The following is a 26093-nucleotide window of genomic DNA, read 5'->3' on the forward strand; positions in this document are numbered from 1 at the left end:
TGGGAAAATATAGGAAGGGGAATGCGTATGCTATTATAAGCAATGTAAACAGTAGCTAATAAAAATAATAAGAAGCCAAAAGTGGTCTCTAAGCAGGGGTGAGATATTATCAGATTTGTATTTTAGATAGAAAACCAGTAGCAAAATATATAACAAAACTTCCATTTACTGAGAAGAAGGTGTTCTCATGGTAGCAAGCGAGTAGCATTTTTAAAAACATTTTTATTTTCATGGCCTTGAGTTTGGGGATTATGGTCCAAAAGACAACTTTTCCAGGTGATACCAACTTTTCAGGTGACTCAGATCATGGTCATGTAGACTTGTTCTAGTTTGAGCAAGACCAGAGATGAAAGACAATGGAGTAGAGGAGGTAGAGCAATTGTGCATTTACAGTGAATGGAAGTGTGGAGGAAGATGGCAGGAGTTGACAGAAGAAATACCTTAGAGCAGTGGTTCTCAACCTTGGCTGCACATTAGAATCACCTGGGAATCTTTTTAAAATCCTGATTTCTGGGCCTCATTCTCTGGAAATTCTGTTTCTTTGTTACTAATGTTGTGGCCCCACCCCATAACAAAGAAACAGAATTTCTGGAGGATGAGGCCCAGAAATCAGGATTTTAAAAAGATTCTAATGTGCAGCCAAGGTTGAGAACCACTGCCTTAGAGTTTAGTTATTGTAGAAACAGGTTGAGGGGTGGAGGAGTATATTGTAAGAATTTCAAAGGGAGAAGGTCTGTGTCTAAATGTAGAAGTATAATTATCTGAAAAACACTGACTTTGAAATACTTAGGTTGTAGAGCAATTAGTAACTTGACTTTACAAAGAAGGAAGTGCAATTTTGAAGGCCAAACAATTTTTCATATAAAAAAAAGAGGGAATGTTATTTGAAAATTTTGACAATTTACAGTAATTCCACCTTTGACATCTTTAAACTGTCATCTTGGTCAAATAACTTAACCTCCTAAGTTTTTCAGTTCAGTTAAAGAGATAATCAAGTATGTAATAAATAGTAAAAATCCCACATACAGGTTGATTTTATTATTGATTATATGTTACACAGAGTACTCCAGAACAGGAAATTGAGTAGAAATGGGATTAAAAATATAGTGAGAAAATGCATTTGCTATTGCTCACTGACAAATTCCGAAGAGCTTTTAAGGTAACATATAGTTAAACTTAATTATTTTCAGCCCCTCCATTTGGAGCTGAATAATAAGAATGGGTCCTCTCCAAAAGGGGTGAGGCAACGAATGACTCACACTGAATCAGGCTGGCAAAGGAGTTCCCTCATCATAGGAATCTGATATTTTTATGTTACTTTGCCATTGAGAAAGAATTTACAAGGGTCAGAGAGAATCGCCTAATGCTCACCTAAACAAATAAAAAGGATATTGCATCAATCTTTAAGAAAGGTTTATAGGAGAAATAATTATGCCATTTTAATTGGCATAGTGTGTTTGCATACATTTTACCATTCTGTGAGAGGAGGGAGAGAAGGAATTATTAACTCGGCTTTCCAGATGAGGAAAGAGATGGTCAGAATGCTCTCCTCAAGGTCCTGCAGGTATTAAGTGGCTGAGCAGTCCGTGGGTCTTCAAATATTACAATCTTTCCAATATGCACCTCTGTTTCTCAAGATATATGCTTATTCTGCCCAAGGTATTGAAAGGTAACACTGGCAATGGTGACTCCGCAAAGGGAGACACATGGCTAACAGGCCAATTCTGAAACTGGGTTGTGACTGTAGCTTGAATAATCACTATTTTAGACTTTAAGTCGTGGTTTGTAGAACTTATTGTTTTGTATGGTCTGCACACTTTCTTCAACAAACTGGGAAGAATATTTGAATTCTGAATAGAAAGATCATTTTTTTTCAAAGAAGGGTCTATGCAAGACTCTCCATGAAAAGGCTGACCCACAAAGCTAAGGTAAACAGATGGGCCATTACCAAGGGACAAGGGCCTCCTAAGGACCAGGAAATGGCACACTGTTCAAGTCTTTTGTGTATTTTGTTCTTGGCTTTTAAAAAAAGCTTTTGCTTGTTATCATCTTATTACGCTGTATATTATGTCTCTTCTTTATTTTTCTTCTTTCTTCTCAAAATGCTATATTTTGAATCTATTTGCCTTGTACCTTTGTATTTTTATGGAGGTCTTGGGTTCTTAAGACCCTCTGAATCCCAGTGAAAGTAGCAGCAAGCTGTGTATCACTTAAAGCTTTGAACAGGATGCTGAGAGCCAAACTTGGACAGCTTCTGGCATTGACTGGCACGAAAGTACCTCCCAGGAGGCCTGAAATCAGCATACAAAAAGTTGGCATTAAATCTGCTGAGATGAACTTCACTTGGTGGTTGTTGTTTCCTCCCCAAATATTTTATTTTTTATTGATTTTGTATTATTATCATTATGTTCCTTCTTTTCTCTCATGTCTTTAATAGTTCTTACTTGCCTCCTTCCTTTTCTCAATCTATTTTTTCGTTTTTTTCCATTCTTTTACTTTCTCCTATTTTTACCTTTCAGAATATTTTTCTTTCTCTTTCTTCTTGTACTTTTTACTGTTTTCCTTTTCCTACTTTTTAATTTTTTCTCTCCCTTTTTTCCTTTCAGAATCTCTTTTCTACCCCCTTTCTCATCTAGTGTTATTTTTATTTTATTAGTCATATTATTATCTTTTTCTTTATTTCATTTTTATTATTCTTGTCTTTTCTCTTTCCTAATTCTCTTTTCTTTTATGTATTTTTTGCTATTGTTGGTATTTTTGTATGTTTGGGTTTGTTCCTGTTTGCTTTGTTTGGTTTGGTTTTACCCTGTCAGTATCTGTACAACAGCTCATATGCAATGGTTGGGGCTGAGCCTCACAGTCAGCCAGGCTGAGACAATATCCCACCCACCAACAGGACAACAATAATCAAGACCCAATTACAACAGGAGAGCCCAGACAACCCACAAAAGTGTCACTCCTAAAGCATACAGCTGAGTAGTTCAAGGAGAATATACAACTGGGTTCCACAGAACATTTACAAAAAAAAAAATACCCCACAAGGACTAGGAGTCATAGCTAATGTGTCTAATATATAGAAAACACACACAAAGAAATAACTAAATTGGAGCAACAAAGAAACAACTGCCAAATGAAAGAAAAGGAAGAATCTCCAGAAAAAGGCCTAAATGAGGTGGAGTTAAGCAATTTATCAGACAGAGCTCAGAGTAATGGTTATAAATATGCTCAAGGAATTTAGTAATAATTAAAAGGAACCTAGGGAATTACAAGGAACTTAGTGGGAACAACATCAGCATGAAAAAGTACATAGAAACCATGAATAAGAACCAAGCAGAAATGAAGAATACTATAACTGACATCAAGAATACATTGGAAAAGATTAAAAGCTGGCTTGATGAAGCTGAGAATCATATCAGTGATTTTGAAGACAAGATAGAAATAAACACTCAATTTGAGCAGCAAAAAGAAAAAAAAATACTAAAAAAGCATGAGCAGAGTTTAAGGAACATTTGGGTAACCTGAAATGGAACAATAACCACATCACAGGGGTAACAGAGGGAGAAGAAAGTGAGCAAGGGGTAGAGAACTTATCTGAAGAAATAATGACAGAAAACTTTCCTAACCTGGTGAAGGAAATGTCACACAAGTTCATGAAGCACAGAGGGTCCCAGTCAAGAGAAACACAAAGAGACCCAGACCAAGACACATCATAATTAAAATGGCAAATGTTGAAGACAAAGAGAGACTCTTAAAAGCAGTAAGAGAGCTCCCATAAAACTGTCAGCTGATTTCTCAACAGAAACACTACAGGCCAGGAGGGAATGGCATGAAGTATTCAGAGTAGTGAAAAGCAAGGACCTGGAATCAAGACTACTCTATCTAGCAAGGCAATCATTCAAAATGGAAGGTGAAATGAAGAGCTTCCTAGACAAAAAAAAAAAAAAAAAGGTTAAAGGAATTTTTTTTCATTACCACCAAACCAGCATTGCAAGAAATGCTAAAGGAACTGTTATAAGAAGAAGAGAGAGAGAGAGAGAGAGAGAGAGAGAGAGAGAGAGAGAGAGAGAGACATAGGCATAAAGAAAAAAATGCAATAAATAAGTACCTCTCAGTAATGACTTTAAGCATAAATGTATTAAATGTAATGTATATATTTCTATTTATTCAAAATCAGCATTGCTTATACATATTTTCAGTAAGGTGCCCATTTTTTTTTTCATATTAACAAAAGAAAATGTTAACTGTATACTTTGGTCATAATCTCACCACTCTGATCGCTAGTGTGTTTTTTTCTCTTAGAAGAACATGGAGTTTGTTTGTAAAAGCATCAGGAGAGAAAATAGGAAGCAGAATAATAGCCTCAGAGTTTTTTATTTCATTGTTTGTTTTTTGCTCTTATATAATTATAGATAGCATATTTTTGGATGGGCTTATTAATAGAAACAATACAGTTTTTCCCATTGGTTTTTATGCATAGCCCCTTCATGCCCTGTTTTCTAGGATAGGTTAAGAATAATAAATATGAAATAGGTATACTTTTATTGATGTGTATGTGTGTACATATATATTTATATATACAAATAAAATTTAAGCATAACCACTATTACACTTTAAACCATATATATAATATATATTATATATAACCATATATATATAAATATTATATGTGTTGCCTGTTTTTTTCACTTAACATAAATTCTGAGAGCTTTCCCATATTCATTAAGATTTTCAAGAACATGATTGTCAAAGATGGTATAATCTCCTATCATAAGTCATGCACCATAATTTATTATCGACCAAAACTATTTCTTTTGAACACTTAAACTGAGGTGGTAAAAGTTCACCACAAAAATAGTCATGCGTTTCTATGCTTATTACTAGAGGCCCAGTGCATGGATTCATGCACCAGTGGCATCTCTCAGCCTGGTCTGCACCTTCTCGCAATCCGGGGATCAGGCTGAAACCAGCAGTCCAACATCCCCCAAGGGATGTAGTAGTGCATGAAGCAGCAGGCACTATTCTGCTCATCCCAACCCCACTGTGCCTGCCGCTGCCACCACGCAGTAAGCTCACTGAGCAGCCCTCCTGCTTTGAGTGTCTGCCCCTGGTGTTCAGTGCGCATCATAGCAACAGGCCAACCGGTCGTTTGACTGTTCAGTTGTTCGTTCACTTAGCCTTTTATATATATAGATGTTTGCTAGGATGGGTATTTCCACAAGTACCTTTTCTTGTGGAGAGATGGAAAAAAGAGACAAGGGAGGATCCCTGTACTATTTTATCATTTTAGTCTATTAGTTTATCCCTTATTTTGTTGCTTTATCGCAATAGGACCCAAGTGCAAAGTGATAGGCAAGACCATGGTTGTGTAAAGACATAGTCATCACCATAGCCCTTTCATGTCTGTGGTAATCTCATAAATGTAAAGTTGTATTAGGTATTTTTTATTTTATTTTTTTAATCCTCACCTGAGGATATTTTTCCCACTGATTTCTACAGAGAGAGTGGAAGGGAGGGAGGAGGGGGAGAGGAAGAGAGAGAGAAATATTAATATGAGAAAGACACATCGATTGGTTGTCTCTCACATGTGCCCCTACTGGGCTAGGGAACCTGCAACTGGAGTATATGCCCTTGACCGGGATTGAACCCATGACCCTTCGGTCTGAGTGCTGATGCTCTAACCATTGAGCAAAACTGGCCAGGGCTTTTTTAATATTTTGCTGTTTGTATCCAACTTTAGATAATTAGTTAAACATTTATAGGGCATGCTTTTCCATCCTAAATATTTTCTTGCATGGATCATATCTCTTGCCAGATATAGAAATAATAATTTTGTAATAAACCCAAAGACATCGAATCTACATATTTTTAAAATGTTTTTTTTTATTGATTTCAGAGAGGAAGGGAGAGGATAGAAACATTAATGATGAGAGAGAATCATTGGCTGCCTCCTGCACACTGCTTACTGGGGATTGAACCTACAACCTGGGCATGTGCCCTGAACAGGAATTGAACCCCTGACCTCCTGGTTCATTGGTCGATGCTCAACCATTGGGCCACATCTATATATTTTTAAAGCAAATCCTGTCTACAAGTGCTTTCATATATATATAGTTCTGCCTAAATGATTCATTTACAGCCCCCCTACTTCAAAAGATAGCAAACCTGGACAGACTAAGTACTAGGTTTTCATATTAGCTATTTCCAAGTGTACCTTTATGCACTGCTCTTTATTGAGATAAGATATCTGTTCATTCTCCTCTTGTTCAGTAAGGATTGTGGGAGCACAGTAAACTTGAGAGGGGTGAGAAACCTGGAAAGTATTTGACTAGTGGGACTTCCCTTGTACAAAGCAGAAGGGCAGATGTGGTAAAGAGAGTCCTGAAAGCCCCAGAAGCCCTTCAAATCCTTATCAAAGGACAGTTTCATTGACAAATGTCTCATCACTGGGATCTGTCACTGTGCTCCCATTACCCAGGAATCTTTTTTTTATAAATAAAACTGTTCACATACACCTCCCAACAGAAACCCCAAAGCATGTACACCTCCTTCACCTATAAAAGTGGTTGAATTCACAACCAGTTTCAGTGAACTGAAGCAAATAGCACCTGGCGAGTCAGTTAGGAAAGTAGGACTGCTGTGTCAAACACTGTTGGAAACTGTTGCTGAGATCCTTACACTATCAGGCCAAGCACAAGAGCCCCAGACCTTTCACGCCCAGAGAACTGGGAACAGCATTGAATTGTGCTGGTCTGACCATTCTACCTCCTAAGCGTTCCTCTTCTAAAGTCACTGGGCCTTGTACTATGAGCAGCCATCGTAGAGGTTAAGTTTCTATCACTGATGTTGTGTCTATTATTTGCAAAAGAAAGTTATTCTATTTAATAATGTTCCATTTTGTGCATATTTGAAAAGCCTTATATTATTTTCTTTTGTGGATTCTCTTTTCTTCCCGATTAGCTATGTTCAGTATACAAAGAATATAGGCAATCAAGCTGACCTCAAAATTAGCTAAAAAATTACATATGCTGAAATGGATGGATAATCTGTGCAGATTTGTTTGCAATGAGGCAAAGGCTTGGAAGGCTGCCTCCAAAACAGCAATGCTTTTTTAAAACACAATGCCCAGAGTATTCCACCACTAGGATCATCTGTATTTTGTAAGAAGCTAAAAAACCTTCCAGAGTTGCAGAACCAAATCCTTAAAACATACATAGAGATACATCCACCTTAGACCTTCACACTTCGAGCCTTATTCTCAAGCAGAAAAGGGGAACAAACCTCGAGGCAAATTATAGTGAATTCCCAAAAGGACTGTTGAAGATGAAAGAAGAGTGGTGGGGTTTGGCGTAGCACACTTCCTCCTGCTGACCCTGAATGATACTCTTTTCCTCTCACTCCTCTCCCTAACCTACACCCTGTGCTAATTCATCTATTGACTATATATGCACTAGGTCTGTAGGTTACTTCATGACCGAATTGGTACACTTATATCCTGCTTTTCACACATTAAATAAAATATCTTTGTATCTATCATTAGCCTTTAGTATTGGAAAGAGAATGAGGAAAGTTTTCCCTTGAAATATTTACTTTGAAAATATACCTTAGTCAATGCCTTCAGTAAAGAAAGGTTTTATAGGTTCTGATTTAAAAACTTAGTATTTGATAACCAAGGGAAATTGAATTAACCTCATTAGTCTGTTAATATTTAAAATGAGGCTATTAAAAAGTATTTGTGCCAGGCTGGCATGGCTCAGTGGGTTGAGCATTCACCTGTGAACTAGGAGGTCACAGTTCAGTTCCAGGTCAGGGCACATGCCTGGGTTGTGGGCTCCATTCCCAGTGTGGAGTGTGCAGGAGGCAGCCAATCAATGATTCTCTCTCATCATTGATGTTTCTATCTCTCTCTCCCTTCCTGTCTCTGAAATCAATTTTAAAAAAAGGTATTTGGACCCTAAATACAGGGTGGAGCAAAAGTAAACTTACAGTTGTGAGTACATGAAACAAAGAGTTTATTCTTGTATTATTATTTATTAACTATTGTATTATTTTCCATACATACAACTGTAAACTGACTTTTGCCCCACCCTGTATAAGTAGTGTATCTGGCATAGTGATCAGTGATGGGAGAAGGCATAAGTAGCTATTATTAGTGGCACATAAAAATGGCAGCTATTTTAGTATTATCATCATCATTTATAAATTCTTCAGGTCAGTAGATTAGTTTTTCTCTATTTCTTCTCCTACCAAGGTCTTATGATAAAATGTGCTTTAACTTGAAATTTGGGAATGAATATGTATTTTATAAGAATTAGTTAAACTATACATTTATGTAAATTATATTTCATAAGAAAAAATAGATATTGGGATTTGAAAGACATGAAACTTGGTAGTCTTTTATTTTTCTCACTACAGAGTGTATTAACTACTACAAAGCTAGATTTGGATTAGATGTTGTATAGACAACTTTCGCTCAGTATCCAAAAATGGACTTACTCTATCCTTTCTCACTTCCTCTCTCCTTCTCATATTCATTTTTTTTACCTCATTTATTCTACATACATTTATTGGTTACCTACTATTGCCAGGTACAACACTAGGGGATGAGCAAGCAATCATGAATAAGATAGTTACAATCCTTGTTCTCATACAACTTACAAACTAGCTAGTAAGACACATTCAACAAATGAATTACAGAATTATTCAAAATAGAGTTGATGAATGTGATGAAGGAAAGCTCAGAATTTCATACAAGTAAATAACATGCAAATAAGATGAAAATCTTTCTTAGTGGAGGGATTGATGGAAAGAGTCATGGATGCCAATCCTGAGCTGAGACATGAAGGATGAGCTAGGGGTGGAGAGGTTTCTAAGCAGAGATATCAGAATTTTCCCCAGACTTCGCCACTATATATATTTCTTTCCAAACACAATCATCTTCCCAGTCACCCAGGCCTAAAATCTTCACATTGTCTTTGACACTTTATTCTTTTTTGCCTCAACAAATAATCAGTGTCACAGTTTTCTTGATTCAGCACCTTCTTTCCTCTGTTCCCATGAATAACTGAATTCCCATTCTCACCACATCAGTTAAGTTTCCTTTACGTTTTCCCTACAGTTTGATTTTGGGGTGGTTTTATTTTCCCAAACTCATCTTTTCAGCTAACAACCTGGAACACACTTCTGATATCAACTCAGAGAAGTATAATGGCATGTCAGCTTATAAAATAAAATCTGAATTCCTCAGCATGCTATTCAAAGCTGACAATGCACTAACCCCCCCCCGCCCCCCCCCCCCCCTGCCGTCTCTGTTTCAAAGCTTGATTTTCAGTCCTCCCTTTTATGTCTTCCTGCTGGAGCCACACCCTCCACATTCTAAAGCTTTCCCACAACCAGGCCTTTGTCTGGGACTCCCTTCCCCTGTTCTCTTTCTTATCTGCTTAAGCCTGTTTTTTTCTCCATGTTCTTGCCCAAATATCCACCCTCCAGGATAATTTTACATCTTTCCACTGAGGCTAATTTTCCTTTTCTCTGAATTCTCAGCATGACTAGATTCACAATATGATAGCCTTTGTCATCTCCCTCACTGAGTAGAACAATTTAGAAAGAGGCAAAGGTGTAGCCCTTAATGAGCATGAACTCTAGAACCAAAATGCCTGGATTCAAATCCTAGCTCCAACACTTCCTACCTGTGTGACCCTGAGCACATCACTTCAATTCTCTGTGCCTCACTCCTTCTCTGTAAAATAAAACTCCCTACCTTATAAGGTAGTGTGAGGATTAAGTGAATAAATTATGCCCAAAAATGCTTTAGTGTCTGGCAGTAATACTGTATAAATATTGGTATGATCATACCATTATTTTTATCATTTATATGTAACATCTACTCTTCTAAATTATAATGAGGTCCAAATCCACACCTGATGTGTTTTTATAACTTCTAAATCTCTTACTGCCTCACACAGGGTAAATTAATAGTGAATGTATGAATTAGAATCACAATGATTAGTGAATACTAATTGGACATTTCAAGTAGTTTATTTTGAAGATAACATTTTCTTTATTAAATTAGCTAAAATAAGTCATTGAGCAAAAATTTAATTATAGCCAGAACAGGTTTGGCTCAGTGGATAGAGCGTCGACCTGCGGACTCAAGGGTCCTGGGTTCGATTCTGGCCAAGGGCATATACCTTGGTTGCGGGCACATCCCTAGTGGGGGGTGTGCAGGAGGCAGCTGATCAATGTTTCTCTGTCATTGATGTTTCTGGCTCTCTATCCCTCTCCCTTCCTCTCTGTAAAAAATCAATAAAATATATTTTTAAAAAATTTAGTTATATAAATTTTCTGTGTGTAAAGCACACCGAATAGATGGAGAAGTGTGCCTTCTCTGATTTTACATTTGATTCAAGGAGACACTCATATAGATAACTGTAATATAAGGTAATATAGAAAAAGTGTATACTCAAAAAGTGATTATAGGAATTCAAAAGGATTGGCTAGAATGATCAGATAATAATTTATTGAGATGACATGGAATTATAGTCCAAGGAAAATGGAACGTTTAAAACACAGTTTACATAAATCAACTCTCCTGATAATATTAGCCAATACTTATTGAACATTCACTGTAACAGACACAGTGTTTATTGCGTTTAAACCTCAAAACAGTCTCATATAGAAGCATTGCTGTGTTCGTTTTGGAAGTGGGAAAACTGACGCATAGCAAGACAATGTCATATAATTTGCCAAAGTCACGCGGCTAATAAAGAAGAAAGCCAAGACTGGAACTCAGGTGACTGGGTTCAGAACCTGTGTTAACCATCACATTGCAAAATTAGCATTTTTACTATTTTCTGAACTGTTTCTAATAATACATTTTATTAAGTTCACTGGATTTTATTTTTTTATTAATTTTTAAACTTGCATCTTATCTATGGATGCTAAAAGTTTTTTATTTCATATCTGATCAACTCAGTCTTTCATTTACAGTAAACATTTCGCAAATTCTTCATGTGTGAAATAAAAGTTTGAAGCTATATCAGTAGTCCCCATACAATTCAAGAGCAATTCTTTCTTTCAAAATAAAAAGTTATGCCAACTTCTATGTTATAGTTGTTCACCTTCTCTTATTCACTGTTAGGTGTGCAGTAGAAAACTTCACAATAAGTTACAGGATTTTGCAATCCCCAGAATCCACTGTGCTAGAATAATCTCTAAAGCCATTTCTAGTTCTCAACACTAGGTCCCTATCTCTCTAGTTCCCAATCTGTCATGTCTCTCTGCCGTAAGAAGGAATGCATATGCTCCCTCAATCCCTTAAAATTCTTTTCAGTTTTCCCTATTTGTTTTTCCGCTAAGCTTTCTCTTCTTTCTTTAGCTCAAATTCCTTAGTAAGCAATACAACTTACTTTGCAGAACTCATAATTAATATTCGTCTATTGTGAAAGGAACTCTGTCAAAAATACATGAGCTAAAATAAAGCAATACAAAGTTACAGAACTTAAACTTGTTTTCTGAAAATAGTTAATAAAAGAAAGGTTTTTATATCCATTTTCTGGTAGATAAAATTCTAAAATTAAATCTTTACCCGAGTGTTCAGCAGGTAACTAGTGAATTAGAAAAATAAGAACAAATGCCATATATACACAAAGGAACATTATCTTCTGTTCACACTTATGTTTACCTTTCTTTCATTTATTTCTGACACTTTTGCTCAGTATTTTTTCTACTCCTTGAGAATTTAACCCTAATATTGACAATGCTTAGTTTTATATCTTCATATAGTAGAAACGTTTAAGAAATACCAGCATGGAATTTTAGGGAATATCATTCTTGGCACTGCTGGAGACTGGAGTTCATTGGCAAGACATCAGCAAGAAATTGTCAGCACTCAACCCATGTCCCAAGTTATGCTTACGTTTTCCAATATTCAGATCTTTGGGATGCAAAGCCAAAATAACACTCTGGGTTTTAGGAATTGGTATATTTTTCTGTTATGATGTCCTTGCTTTCAACAAAATCAGTTCAAGCCAGCCGCGTCAAGCAGAAAAGAATAAGCCTACATTTCAACAGCATTAGTCCTTCGGCACTGCATAAGACTCCTTCCACAGGCCAAACCAATTCCTATTCTACGCGGGCTGGCTCAAAACCAGGGGGCAGCATCTGAAAGGTAAAACACGCAGTGCCTTGCTTATACAGGGTGGGGCAAAAGTAGGTTTACAGTTGTGATTACATGAAGCAGAGTTAATTCTTGTATATTATTTGTTAGTTATTGAATAATTTATTAATTGTATTATTTCCCATACAAACAACTATAAACTTACTTTTGCCCCGCCTTGAATATGCCTTTTGGCCATGCCCCGGAATTGGCCCCTTGTTCCTTTGTGTCCCACTGAACTTGCAGAGGTGTTTAGCACAGTACCTATGCTACTTTAATGCAGTTTCTTGTTTATATGTCTCTCTTCCCTTTCGCATTGCCTTTGTATCCAGAGCATCTAGTATAGTTCCTGGCTCATAATAAATGCTTCATTAATGTTTGCGGAATGAGAACTCTGGAGTAAGAAGCAAGAAGTTAGCAAAGTGGTTGAACCAAGTCCTAAGTGAAGTAATAATTATGGAGCGGTGGACTGATTGGGGGTGTGCCCTACAGGCTAATCCTCGCAGGGCTATTTCACACCGGGGATGGGTGTTGCCAGAAGTGTGGAGGCAGGAATGTGAAAGGTTTCAGATGGAAGACAATGGGAACTAGCCTGGTTGTCCCATCTTAGAGAGTAAAAAGAATTAAGTTTCGACATACCAAAGACTTAGAAACAATTACTAGGAACTGCTAAAAGTTCGAAAAAAATAATTTAGAATTGATTTGAAAGCAATAGGAAGATTCCATAGCTCTCTAACTTGTCCAATGAATGATCCAAATAATATTTTAAAGTTTTAATTAAATGGATGTGTACTTATGTTACCGTTTATATGTATTAAACATCAGATTATGAAATATTGATTTTAGTCTGTGGGTCATCAGTTGATCCTAAGGTTTCTTTTTTTCTCTTCTCATCCCTCAGGTTGTTATTTTATACTTTGAGCCAAGCACATTTCGTTGCATTCTCCTAAGATGGGTCCGTCTTCTCGGTTTTGCTACTGTTTATGGAACTGTCACTCTCAAGCTTCACAGGTTAGTATGTTTTTTTAGTTTTCATCATCATGGGAGGATCAGAGTGTTTGGCTTAGCATGTAATTGCAAGCTGTGTCAGCCAATTAAATGGTTTAATTTCAAGGATTTAATAATAAAATGATCTATATTTTTTATTTTTGAGGCAATACATTTAGGATTCCCTAAGAAAATATTTAATATAGCTGAATTTGAATAGCATGCTTTAATCAAATGTGCCATTGGTATTGGAAAGGTTAATTCTGAATAAAAATAAGTTTAGAATGAATGCAAAATGGTATGGACTAGCTAAGAACAGGAGTAAATACAGTTAAAATAATAATGCAGGTGCAGAGCTACCAAAGAACCTTATGTAATACAAATCAGTCATATGCTTATTTGACTAAAACTACTGTCCTCCATTCTCAAGTTCCCTGTCCCGGAGTAAGTCTGCTGATATTCTGTGGGTCAAATTGAAGAAAAAAAATAGTGTTTCTGGCTTTCCTCCTTGACCAATTTGTTCTAGTAAATGGGAGAATACAGTACTGTAAATTACCTTATACTTCATTACAAAGCCACCTACGTTTTAAAGTGTATCTGACAAATATGAGGAATAAAGAAGCAATAAAATAAATTACTATCCACAAAAACTAGGGCTGGCTGGAAATGATTCAAGGGCCTCCCCTTGCCCCTCTTTCCACATTTTCTCAATGTCGTGGTGCCAAAAATCTTAGGACAGAAAATGTTTCTCCTGGAGGATAAAATTGTAGTTCTTTAGAGGAAACCCTTTATTCTGATCGGCTGTAAAGCTGATTCGACTACCACAATAAGCCACAATAAGACTGTAAGTTTTTGTCAATAAAAGTATTTTAATGTGGCTCATCCCACAATTTATCTTAGTTGCCATAATATGTGTTATATTTGTCTTTAAATGTATCCCCTTCCAACTTTCTTTAAATGCGATTGTGTACTATCTACTACATGCTCTCCATTTTATTTCCTTTTGAAGAGGGCTGTACTTATTTACTGGGAATGCTTCAGATTATCTTTTTGGAAAAACTGTAAATATCCTTAACTCTCAGTATATCAAATATTACAGAGAATGTGGGATTGGATTTAAGAAATCATACCTCTGAAATCTATATAATTGTATTGACCAATATCCCAATAAATTCAATAAAGAAGTTAAAGAAATCTTAGGCCCCTATTTCCTAGAAAAGGAAAAGATTAGAGCAATCTCTAATGTCCTTTCTGATGCCCACTTTATTCTTTCCACTTCACAACACACTTAGCTCTTTTGTCCTTCTATCCTTCAAGTGCCTACCGATTTCCGTTCCTCACATGAAAGCTATTTTTCAACTGGTGCTCATTCACAAAAGAGAGAAATTGACCGCTTAAAATAGACAATAAGACTTCTAGAAATTCTGAATGAATGGTTGGCCTGTTGAGACATGAAAATGACCTCTGTCCCTATGAGTCTAGCACTTAGCATTTATTGGGTTTGCTTATTTAATTATGTTCTTCATGTTTACCTAATTTATTTTCTTTTGGAAGTGTGGGTCTTACCATTGGATCCCCAGAGCACAGTGACTGACACATAGGAGGTACTTAATACATATCACTTGATGAATGAATGAATAAAATATCAGTTGCAGACTTAGAAGCTGCTTCCATCACTTCTCTACACATGTAATACATCCATATTCCCTTACCTCACTATATGTCCTCAAGTAACTGGAACACTATGGTTTGCAAGATGCGGTTTGGTGGGATGCAAATACAGTATTCAATAGCAGTGAATCATGTAATGAGAAAACTACTTCTGTTCAGGTTCTCTTTCCATCCTTCTGATTATTTCCAGGAGAAAAATTAGTGTGGAGCTAGTAGGTCTTTAACACCTGCCAAGCAGTTGCTAATCTTCCTTTGCAACCAGGAGCAGATCAAGTCAGACTCAGAGCTTCCCAATGCAATGCTATCTAGATGAAATTTATTAATTTTGTTTCACTGTATTTATTTGCATAGTTATTTTCTATTTATAGGCTTTCAGTTTTTTATTGAAAGTAGCAATATAGAGTTTTCTTTAAAATATTTTAAAGCAATAAATAAAAGTTGATTTAAAGTATATATTAGCTGGTGTGCAGATATAGAGAGAAATCTTGAGGGAGGTAAGCTGAGGATTAGAATTTAGGAAACTAGATTATTTCATCATTTTTTTTGTTTATTTTAAAGACAGTAAATAATCTCTTTTCTCTGTGTGTGTGTCTAGAAGTCATTGCAGTGAAGAATTACCAAATTGTTGGCTTAAATCGAGTAGAAACTCTTTCTAATTCAATGAGCTGAGTTATTCTTATCCTGTCAGAACCATATGGCTTTATATTATACTCTGTTCTTTTCTACATTGCTTAAATTTAACTGATTCTTATATTAAGTCTATTAACTGAACATTCAGCTTTTCAGAGGAATGTGAACAACCTGATGGAAGTGAGCCAGCTTTGTATCCCCTGTTCTTAATGATGCACCTTGCACTTCTTATATACAGTTGACCCCTTGAACATTGCTAGGGTTAGGGGCACTGACCCCATGAAGTTGAAAATTCAAGTATAACTCTTGACTCCACAAAAACTTAACTACTGATAGCCTACTGTTAACTGGAAGCCTTACCAATAACATAAAGTCAATCAATACATATTTTGTATGTTATATGCATTATGTACTGTATCCTTACAGTAAAACAAGCTAGAGAAAGGAAAATATTATTAAGAAAATAATAAGAGAAAATATATTTACAGTATTTGATGAAAAAAATCCAGCAATAAGTGGACCCATGCTCTATAAACCCATGTTGTTCAAGGGTCCATTGTATTCAGGGACTTGTTAAGTGAATAAATGGGTGGATGGTCATAATGAATGGGACTACAAGGAATGTTCCTGGTTGGGGTCTCTCTGAGAGTCAAACAACCTATGTCCCTGAAGAATGAACTTCCAAAATTTTGTAGTAATCCTAGAGGCCCAGTGCACGAAATTCGTGTATCAGGGGGAGGTCCCCTCAGCTCAGGCTGCACCCACTCCAATCTGGGACCTTTTGGGGGATGTCCGACTGCCGGTTTAAGCCCGATCCCTAGGATCGGGCTTAAACCGGCAGTCGAACATCCCTCTCACAATCCTGTACCACTGGTTCCTAATCGCTCACCTGCCTGCCTGGTAGCCCTTAACTGCTCGCCCCCCCCCCCCACCAGCCTGATCGCCCCTCACTGACTCTGTGTGCCAGCCTGATCACCAATAACTGGCCCCCCTGCTGGCCTGGTCACTCCTAACTGCCCCCCACTGGCCTGGTCACCTCCAACTGCTGCCTTCTGCCAGCATGGTCACCCTTAACTGCCCCCCCTGCCAGCCTGGTCACCCCCAACTATACCCCCTGCCAGCCTGGTCACCCCCAACTGTACGCCCTGCCAGCCTGGTCACCCCTAATTACCCCCCACACTGGTCTGTTTGCCTCTTACTGCTCCCCCTGCCAGCCTGGTCACCCCAAACTTCCCCACCTCTGCCAGCCTGTTCACCCCATGCAGCCTGCTTGTTTAGCCATTTGGTCATCCCTCACTAACCCCCCTGCTGGCCTGGTCACCCCACGCAGCCTGCTTGTTCAGTCATTTGGTCGTCCCTCACTAACCCCCCCGCCCCCCACCAGCCTAGTCGTAGGTAGCCATCTTGTGAGGGCATGAGGGTTAATTTGCATGTTACCTCTTTATTATATAGGATGAAAGGAAGACACAAATCCTAACAAGTCTGAATTTGTATTCTAATTCTGCCATTTACTATCTATTCAACCAAGAATAAATAACTTGAACATCTAAGAATCATTTTTTTTTTCACCTCACCTCCAAGGTTATTATAAAGATTAAGCATGATGGGGATATATGTAAATATATCAAATTTGGGGTTTTATTGCAAACCACAGGTAGTGACTATGTCTAAATTAAGCAAAAAGCAAATTCATTGGAAAGACATGAGAAAGTCACAGAATTAAAGGGAAAGCTAAAGAACCAGGCTTTAGAGGACTTGACTCAAAGTAGATTGGGGGATCGGTAGTCTGAACAAAGATAATGTGTCGTGAATTCCATAGACTAATTTTCACAGGAACTTCACTTCTTATTTCAAGATTTTTAAAAAAGTAAATCCTACCTCTCTAGGCAGAGAATTCTAAGGGAATTATCAGTTGTGATATATAAAATGACAGTTAAAGTCCCTTGAGAATAGGATAGATAAGAAAGACTTGGGTTTTCTTTTAGTTCACTGAAGGCTTAGTAAAAGTATTGATCATTTCTTTCTTCATCTCCTGGTCTCTCACTGGCTGATTGTAGTGTTTACAGAATCCCAGTAGCTCTGAAAACTTGAAGCAAATATGAAAAAAGAACAGGCCCTCACTCTGTCCCACAAATAATACTATTAGACATGGGAACTTTAAGGTTTCATTCACTTTTACCAAATCTCCCACTTTTGAGAGTCATACAGCCAAAGACTATCATGCTAATCCAAAGGAGAATTGCAAAAGAGCCCTTTGTTAATTAACAGTGCAATATGGGAGTGTGATGAGTTGGGGGAGGAGTGAGAGAGGCCCTCCCGTTCAGGGAGGAATATTTTATCACTGACATTTAGGTCACCATCCCATGGTGGTCACAAAAAGTCAACCAACTTTTAATTGTCTTTATTATTGCCTAAATTATTTTACAGACAAATGGGCCACTTTATTACCTGTACCCAGGGCAAATCATTCCCACTGCCCTACCTCATTGACAGGCCATTCATGTAAAACAATTTATTTTAAACTTATACTGTTTATTCCTCTTTGGAAAAGGAAAGAAGGAAGGTTTTAGTAGCTCATTATGGATCATAAGGAAAAATAGACTGAAGTAGGCAAAAATGAAGAAGGTTCATTTATAAAAGGGAATTTCATTCAGTAGCCATAGATATGTTTGATTTAGAACATTAATGATGTAGGACAGATCTAAATAAACGCCTAGCACCTGCCTGGATAGATGGATTCACAGAATACTTACTAAGCTGAGTTGGTTGCTCGGTTGTATGCTGGGCAGGTGGGTTGTTTGGTTAGTTGGTTATCAGTTGGTTTTAAGAAACTTGGAAAGGCAATAGGCTCAGAAAAGCCATGTATATTTTCAGGAGGCAAAATGAGAAAATGTTTTAAATGAAAGGGGTAGAGAGAGATTAAGAAACAATCCTAAAAGAACATTTTTCTATTTCTTTTAATACAGTTTTTAAAAATAGATTGCCCTTTTTGTTTTCTAAGGTTAATACAAGGGGGAAAAAATACTTCTTGCTCTATATTTAAAATGAATATTTAAGCAAGCTGTGAAAAAGCCTTCTTCTGGCTCTGGACTAGGGATTTTCATTTTATGCATTATTCAGTACATATTGCTCTGGATACAGCACAATACATGGCAGCTTTCTCTGCTGTGTTCATTAGCACCAAATAGTTTACACTTTGTGGGAATGTGTGTGTATGTGTGTGTATATATACTCATCCCTAATAAATAATATATAAACAAATAAATATATTCAGTTCCTAATAAATTTTGAAAAGTAACTGGAAGATATTTATTTATTAAGTATATTCTTTAAGGATACATAAAATACAGCAAGATATCCTAAATATTTAAAAGGATAAAATAAAGAAAAATAAGTATGCTGCTATATAGGAAAGCTAAAAGTTCATAGTAAAATGAAGATTGTCTCATTTACCTTAACTTGTGATAACCACTGAGTGGCAGGGAATTTGAGATGGAGCTTGGGGCAAATGCCTGAAAAACAGTTATTAGATTTTGTCTATTAAATACAGGTCATCTGCCTTGACATACCATTGATCAAGGTGTTAGTTAGCCCTTATTTATTTAGAAAGCCAAACAAATAACAAACTTTGTTTTTAGGTGTCTAAGCCAGTGCCTATGGCATACAAGAGTCTTCTAAAAGACTTCTTGCATTCATCCTACCACACCGATTAAGGCTTCAAATCATGACCCAGAGGTTTTTTTTAACATGAAACAGTTTTAACACTGTTTTAGCCAGTTACCCACCTCAGTCAAAATAATATATCAAGAAAGTGATCTTTGGACATGTAGCTGTGTACATTGCTTTTGACTAGGAAATGGGAAGACTTTGCCCTATGGATGCTGGTAATGATATGCACTTCAGGCATATCCTCTACTGAGCTCACTGTGATTTCTCATCTTTACTGGCTGCCTACCTTCAAGTGAAGAATTTCTTATAGTGACATTTCTTAAGAATCACACTGTCCCAGAGAAAAAGATCTCATTCTTTATCTTCTGAGGAAAGTCTCTTCCCCTGCCAGCAAGTGTACTATTTGGACAGTGTTAAAGAAAAATTCATTCTGACACTTCTCATAGAATTCTTAAAGAATTCAGGGGAACAACCATAATGGGGTTTTTTGAATAGGGGAAAGAGATTGGGCTCAACTCTGAATACAGGGAAAAGTGGGGATTTATAGTCAAGGAGCAAGGAACAGTTCAGTTGATGGAAAAGTAAGAGGAACCATCAGGTAGAAAAGAAAATTTCTGGCTAAACCAACTTGTCAGGCCAGGGTGATTTCAGATATAAAGGTCGGGAGAGTCTTGCTAAACTGACTTATTTATCAATGTCCTTGTTAAAATTGGGCAAAGACTGGAAAGAATAAAGGTTGGGAGCAGCTGAGGAGAGGGCTTGGAGGACCCTAAAGTTTAGTCAAGAAGAGAATCTTTGTCAATAGGAAGCTAAGTAAGTTCCAAAGGCAAACAATGTTATTTAGGTAAATTAGAAAATATCTGAGCCAGACCTCATATACCCATGTTTTGCATATATTATAAAGTAACTAGATACCCTAGAGAAAAATGACATGCTTACCATAAAACTGTAGAGAATAAAGGTTTTAAATTCATGTTTCAGAATTGTCTACCTTTAATATTGGCATTTTAAGAAATTTGAAAAAAATTAGATATGTAAATTACTTTACTTTCTCTTTTTGTTTGTTTGTTTTATAACTCATTAAGTATCAACCTGGGCTTTGTGAGATTGAGATTTAAATAATTTTCCTAGTGATATTTTACCACTTTAAAAATTGTTAATGAAACAGGAAAGATGCAAGGTTATTGGACTGTTAACAATGAGTTATTGGCTAGAGGTCTGTATTCATATAGAACCATTAACATCAATGAGTGCCTTTTTAAAAATTATAGATAATAGCAATATATTTATAAATTGTCCTTTTCATGTTATCTATTAGACATAAATAAAAATAGGAGTGTATCTCACTCAGAAAACTAAGGAGACATAAAGCTTTACTAATTTTGTCTGACTTGATTTTTGTTATGACTCGGGCAGTAGAGGGATGGACGTAGGACACTATGTTAAGTGAATAGTCAGACAGAGAAAGATAAAATAACATATGGTCTCACTTTTATGTAGAATCTTAAAAAACAAACAAACAACTGAGCTCATAGATACAGAGAAAAGATTAATAGTTGTCAGAGATGGGGAGTGGGGATTTGGCAAAATGGGTATCAAAAGGTACAAACTTCCAGCTATAATATAAACCAGTCAAGGGGCTGTAATATACAGTATGGTGACTATGATCTATATATATAAAAGCCTAAGCTACCAGTCGACCGGTCGCTATGATGCACACTGACCACCAGGGAGCAGACGCTCAATGCAGGAGCTTCCCCTGTGGTCAATGAACTCCCACAGCCAACCTCCTGCGGCCCCTCTCCCCAGCAGGCCCTGATGGCCCCAATCGGAACCTCCCACAGCCCCTCCCCCCAGCCAACCTCCCACAACCCCCCCCCCCCTCCGGCTGACCAACCTCCTGCAGCCCCTCCCCCTGGCCAACCTCCAATGGCCCTGATCAGCCCTGATCACTAGCCAGGCCAAGGGATCCCACCCGTGCATGAATTTGCGCACCGTGCCACTAGTTAATAATATTTTATTGCATATTTGAAAGTTACTAAGAGATTAGCCCTGGCCAATATGGTGCAGTTGATTGGAGCAAGCTATGGAGGCAACCAATTGATGTAGCTCTCTCACATCAATGTTTCTCTCTCTCCCCTGTAATCCTGCTCTGGAATCAATAAAATGAAATTTTAAAAAAAAAAGAAAGTTAATAAGAGATTAGATCTTAAAAGTCCTCATCACAAGAAAAAATGTAATTATGTATGGTGACAATGTTAACTAGACTTATTGTTGTAATTATTTCACAATATACACAAATATCAAATCATTATATTGTATATCTGAAACTAATATAATGTTATTTGCCAATTATACCTCAATTAAAAAGTAAAAAGGAAAGAAAAGCCAGTCACAGAGAAATATTTACTATACACTGAGTGGCCAGATTATTATGACCAGCCAGATTATTATGACCACCCCATCATTACAATAAAGTGAATTAGTTATGCAAATAATAATAATAATAATAATAAAACCTTGAGAGTATTTGCTTAGGAAGTTTTCAATATCCAGTATTTTTGGAAGTGTCAATGAAGTACTGATGGGGTGGTCATAATAATCTGGCTGGTCATAATAATCTGGCCACTCAGTGTATATAGCTGACAAAGGTCTTTATTCTTAATACATAAATTTTTCTACAAATTGTAAAGAGACAAACATGATAAAAGGGTTGAACAACTACTTCATAAAAGGACACTTCATAAATGGCCCATAGCATATTGAATAAAAAGCTAAACATAAATGGCGACATATTCTATATTCTATAATTCCATTTATATGAAACTAGAGGCCCAGTGTACGGATTCATGCACTGGTGGAGTCCCTTGGCCTGGCCTGTGGGGATCGGACCAAAACCAGCCCTCTGACATCTCCTGAGGGGTCCTGGATTGTGAGAGGGCAGTTCTTGGGTGACGCACCCTGGAATCAGGCTCCCTCTTCTCTGGTTCTGGGAACATCACCTAAGAACCCAGCTGCCAAGTCACTGCAGCTTGGCAGCTCCTGCATTGAGTGTCTGCCCCCTGGTGGTCAGTGCACATCATAGCTACTGGTCAGAGCATCTCTCCCCGGTGGTCATTGAGCATCACAGCTACTGGTTGGATGGTCGAATGGTCAGATGGTCACTTAGGTTTTTATATATATAGATATCCAAAATAGAAAAATTTATAGAGACAAAAAATAGATTAGTGGTTACCAGCATCTGGGGGAAAGGAAGAATGGGAAATGACTGCTGATGGGTATTAGGTTTCTTTTTGGGGTGATGAAAATGTTTAATAGTGGTTATTATTGTACAACTTTATAAATATACTAAACCACTGAATTTTATAAATCCATCATAAGATTATGAACTTTATGGTATGTAAATTATATTTATAAAAATATGCAAATAATCATGAAAGTTCAATTAAGAAAATGTCAGCAACTTTTATAGGTTTGTATGAAAATCAATAACTTTCTAGTTATCTTTAAGATAGAGAAGATAAAGAAGAAAATATCCTATTCACATTCTTAAATATAAACCTGAAATACCCTAGGAATAATCCTAAGAGATGATATGTGTTACCAAGATGAAACCCCTACAAAATTTTAAAGAGATTTGTAAGAAAATTTAAATAAAGGGAAAGACACTTTGTATCACTGAATGGGAAGATTTGAGGTACAAATTCTCAGCCTATAAGAACACAAGCTTGAAGCTGGGTTCATCTGTATCCTGAACACTCATTGTAACTTAGTGCTTCATGTGCATTAATGTGCTGAGTAAATATTTGTTGAATGGATAAGCCAAATGATAGAATTTAGCAAAAAAAAAAAAAAATCCTAATATTCATCTTTAGAAATAATGAAAAGCTAAGAGCATTTTCACAAAAATAAGAGCAAGAAAGCAAGATTACAGATATTTTAATGTATCATCATAAAACAATGTTTAAGAGTAAATCAGTAAATCAAGAGGACAAGGTAGAGAGCCCAAAACCAACTTTTATACCAGAAGATCTGCTATGTGGTAAAGAAAGATTTTCAAAACAATGGGGTGAGGGTACAGTGGCCAATTCAACAAAGAAGGTTTGGAAAAATAGGTATCCTATCTAATAATAGACAAACATGGTAATTAACCATACCTCCAACATGCTTCCCATTTGCTAATCAAGGCGATATGCAAATTAACTGCAAACCAAGATGGCGGCCGGCAGCCAGGCAGCTGAAGCGAACAGGAGGCTTGCTTGCTCCAGTGAAGGAGGAAGCCAAGGTTCCCCGCCTGCCGCTGCCGGCCTCTGAGCTTGGAGTCTAAGCAACTATGTTGCAATTATAGACCCCATGCTTTCAGCCAGCCAGCTGAGCTGGAGTTGCAACAGAGCTTCGATTATAGAACCCAAACAAACCCAGATTCCTGCTTTCAGCAGCCAAGGCCTCAGAGCTGGAGCCGAGCCTCAGAGCTAAAGCTGGCTCTCCATTCCAGTGACAGCCATAGAAAGTAAATAAATCCCAAAATTAAAAAAAAGAAAAAAGAAAAAAAAGGAGGGGTTGGGAGCGTCAGTCACCTGCCAGCCTGAAAACAGCCCTCAGCCCCTCACCCAGACTGGCCAAGCACCCCAGTGGGGACCCCCACCCTGAAGGGGGTGTGACCAGCTGCAAACAGCCATCATCCCCTCATCCAGGCTGGCCAGGCACCCAAGCGGGACCCCCACCCTGATCCAGGACACCCTTCAGGGCAAACCAGCCGGCCCCCACCCATGCACCAGGCCTCTATCCTATATAGTAAAAGGGTAATATGCCTCCCAGCACTGGGATCAGTGGAGCCACGAGGCCTCCTGGCACCGGGATCAGTGGAGCCTCCCAGCACCGGGATCAGCAGAGCCGCGAGGCCTCCTGGCCCCTGGAGCAGCGTGACAGGAGGCAGCGCCCAAACCCCCTGATCGGCCCTGCTCTGTGCCTGATAGGAGAGAGCTCCCCAACCCCCTGATCGGCCCTGCTCTGTGGGTGACAGGGTATGGAGCCTCAACCCCCCTGATCGGCCCTGCTCTGTGCATGACAGGGGGTGGCACCGCAACCTCCCCATCGACCCTGCCTTGAGTGTGACAGGGGGCGGTGCCCCAACCCCCCAATCGGCCCTACCCGGAGCATGACTGGGGGTGGCATTTCAACCTCCCGATCCACCCTGCTCTGTGCATGACAGGGGGCGGCACCCCAACTCCCCAATCGGCCCTGCTCTGAGCCCGACCAGGGGCTGCACCTAGGGATTGGGCCTGCACTCTGCCACCAGGGAGCAGGCCTAAGCCAGCAGGTCGTTATCTCCTGAGGGGTTCCAGACTGTGAGGGGCCACAAGTGGGGCTGAGGGACACCCCCCCCCCCACCAGTGCACAAATTTTTGTGCACTGGGCCTCTAGTATATCTATAAAAATTACTTAGTGTCTCATCTCAATTTATAAGAATTTCAGTAAATTATAAAGTTAAATAAAAAATAAATAAAACAAAGAGAAATTATAGATTAATATTTAATTTATTTCAAGATAAGGAATGAAAGATATCAAAGAGAAAGTGTCAATTGATTGGGTTACACATATATTTTAAACTTCAACATAACAAAAAACAAAAACAAACTATAAATTAAGAGTCAAACAAACTGGAAAATATGGATGTAGTATATTTTATAGAAGACCAATGCTGTCCAATAGAAGTATAACTGAAGCTATTAATGTGAGCCCATATATGTACAGTGGGGCCTTGACTTACGAGTTTAATTCATTCCATGACCGAGCTCGTAACTCAAATTACTCGTATGTCAAATCAAAAAGTGAACAAGTGAGACACGTGATGCTGGGCTGATGTTGTGGCGTTCACATTGACGTTCGCTGTGCCAACTAGCGGTGGGGTATCTGAAGCTGGCTCGTAAACCGAATTTTAGCTTCCAACTCAAAGCAAAAAATCGGCTGAGAGATGGCTCGTATCTCAAAAAACTCGATAGTCAGGACACTCATAAGTCAAGGCCCCACTGTAGTTAAATTTTCTAATAACCATATTAAAATAAGAAACAGATGACATTAAATGTAGTGATATATGTTTTTAATCCACTGTATTTGAAATATAGCCATTCTAACATGTAATTAATATGCAAAATTATTAATAAGATACTATCTATTACTTGGTTTGGACTGAGTCTTAAAAATCTGATTTGCATTTGGCACTTACAACACATCTCAATTCAGACAGCTACTCAATGTCCACCATGTCAAATGGCTATCATATAGAGTTAATAGAAGTAAAAAAGGCTAAAAATAATTCAAAGGAGAAGAAAGACAATGGAAAAAACAAGACAAAACACAACACCTACGTTTTTAAAATTTTTCAGTGTAACTAGTAATTAAAAGAGAAAAGAAAAAATGAAGCACTGTGGCCCAATTTTGCATTAATTCAAATAGAAAAAATATTTATTAAAAATTATAATTGTCAATATTTTGAAATTTCCAGGCTCAAGTTCTGTTGAAAAGAGTGTAAGTTGGTACACTCCACTGGAAATATTTGGTAATATGTGTCAAGAATTTTTTCAAGACTGAGTTATCTCATTTTTACAAATCTAAAGGAAAATTTGGGTATGCACGAAGATTTATCTGGAAGAATATTCATTCTTAAAATACTGATGAATAGGTAGAGCAAACATATGCATAATCATGATGTATGTAGAATCGCTCTAGTTGTCAGCAAGAAGATATAATATTTAGTCAGGCAGTTGGAAGGTGACCTGAAAGTGGAAGGTTTTGAGATATCAGTGGATGTGCAGCATTTTAGAATGTGGTAGAGAGAAAAACACAAAAAGAATATATCCAGCTCTTGTCTAGTCATAAGCAAAGAATGTTATGAAGCTGGGTCCCCTTTTTTACATTGTTATTGTCACACATTAAAATTTTAAACATTATGTGCTCATCAGCATAGATTTATATTCTTGCT

General features: G+C 37.6%; 1 protein-coding gene across 1 annotated transcript in view; it reads left to right on the forward strand.

The window, feature by feature from the left end:
- The window catches only part of GPR158 (G protein-coupled receptor 158), a 376508-nt gene that overhangs the window by 311679 nt on the left and 38736 nt on the right, over positions 1-26093 (forward strand). Inside the window, exon 6 of the mRNA XM_081104136.1 lies at positions 13056-13165. Coding sequence (XP_080960262.1) covers positions 13056-13165 — 110 coding nt within the window. The remainder of the gene's footprint in view (positions 1-13055; positions 13166-26093) is intronic.

The sequence above is a fragment of the Myotis nattereri genome, assembly GCF_964212035.1.
Source record: "Myotis nattereri genome assembly, chromosome: 1".
NCBI lineage: Eukaryota > Metazoa > Chordata > Mammalia > Chiroptera > Vespertilionidae > Myotis > Myotis nattereri.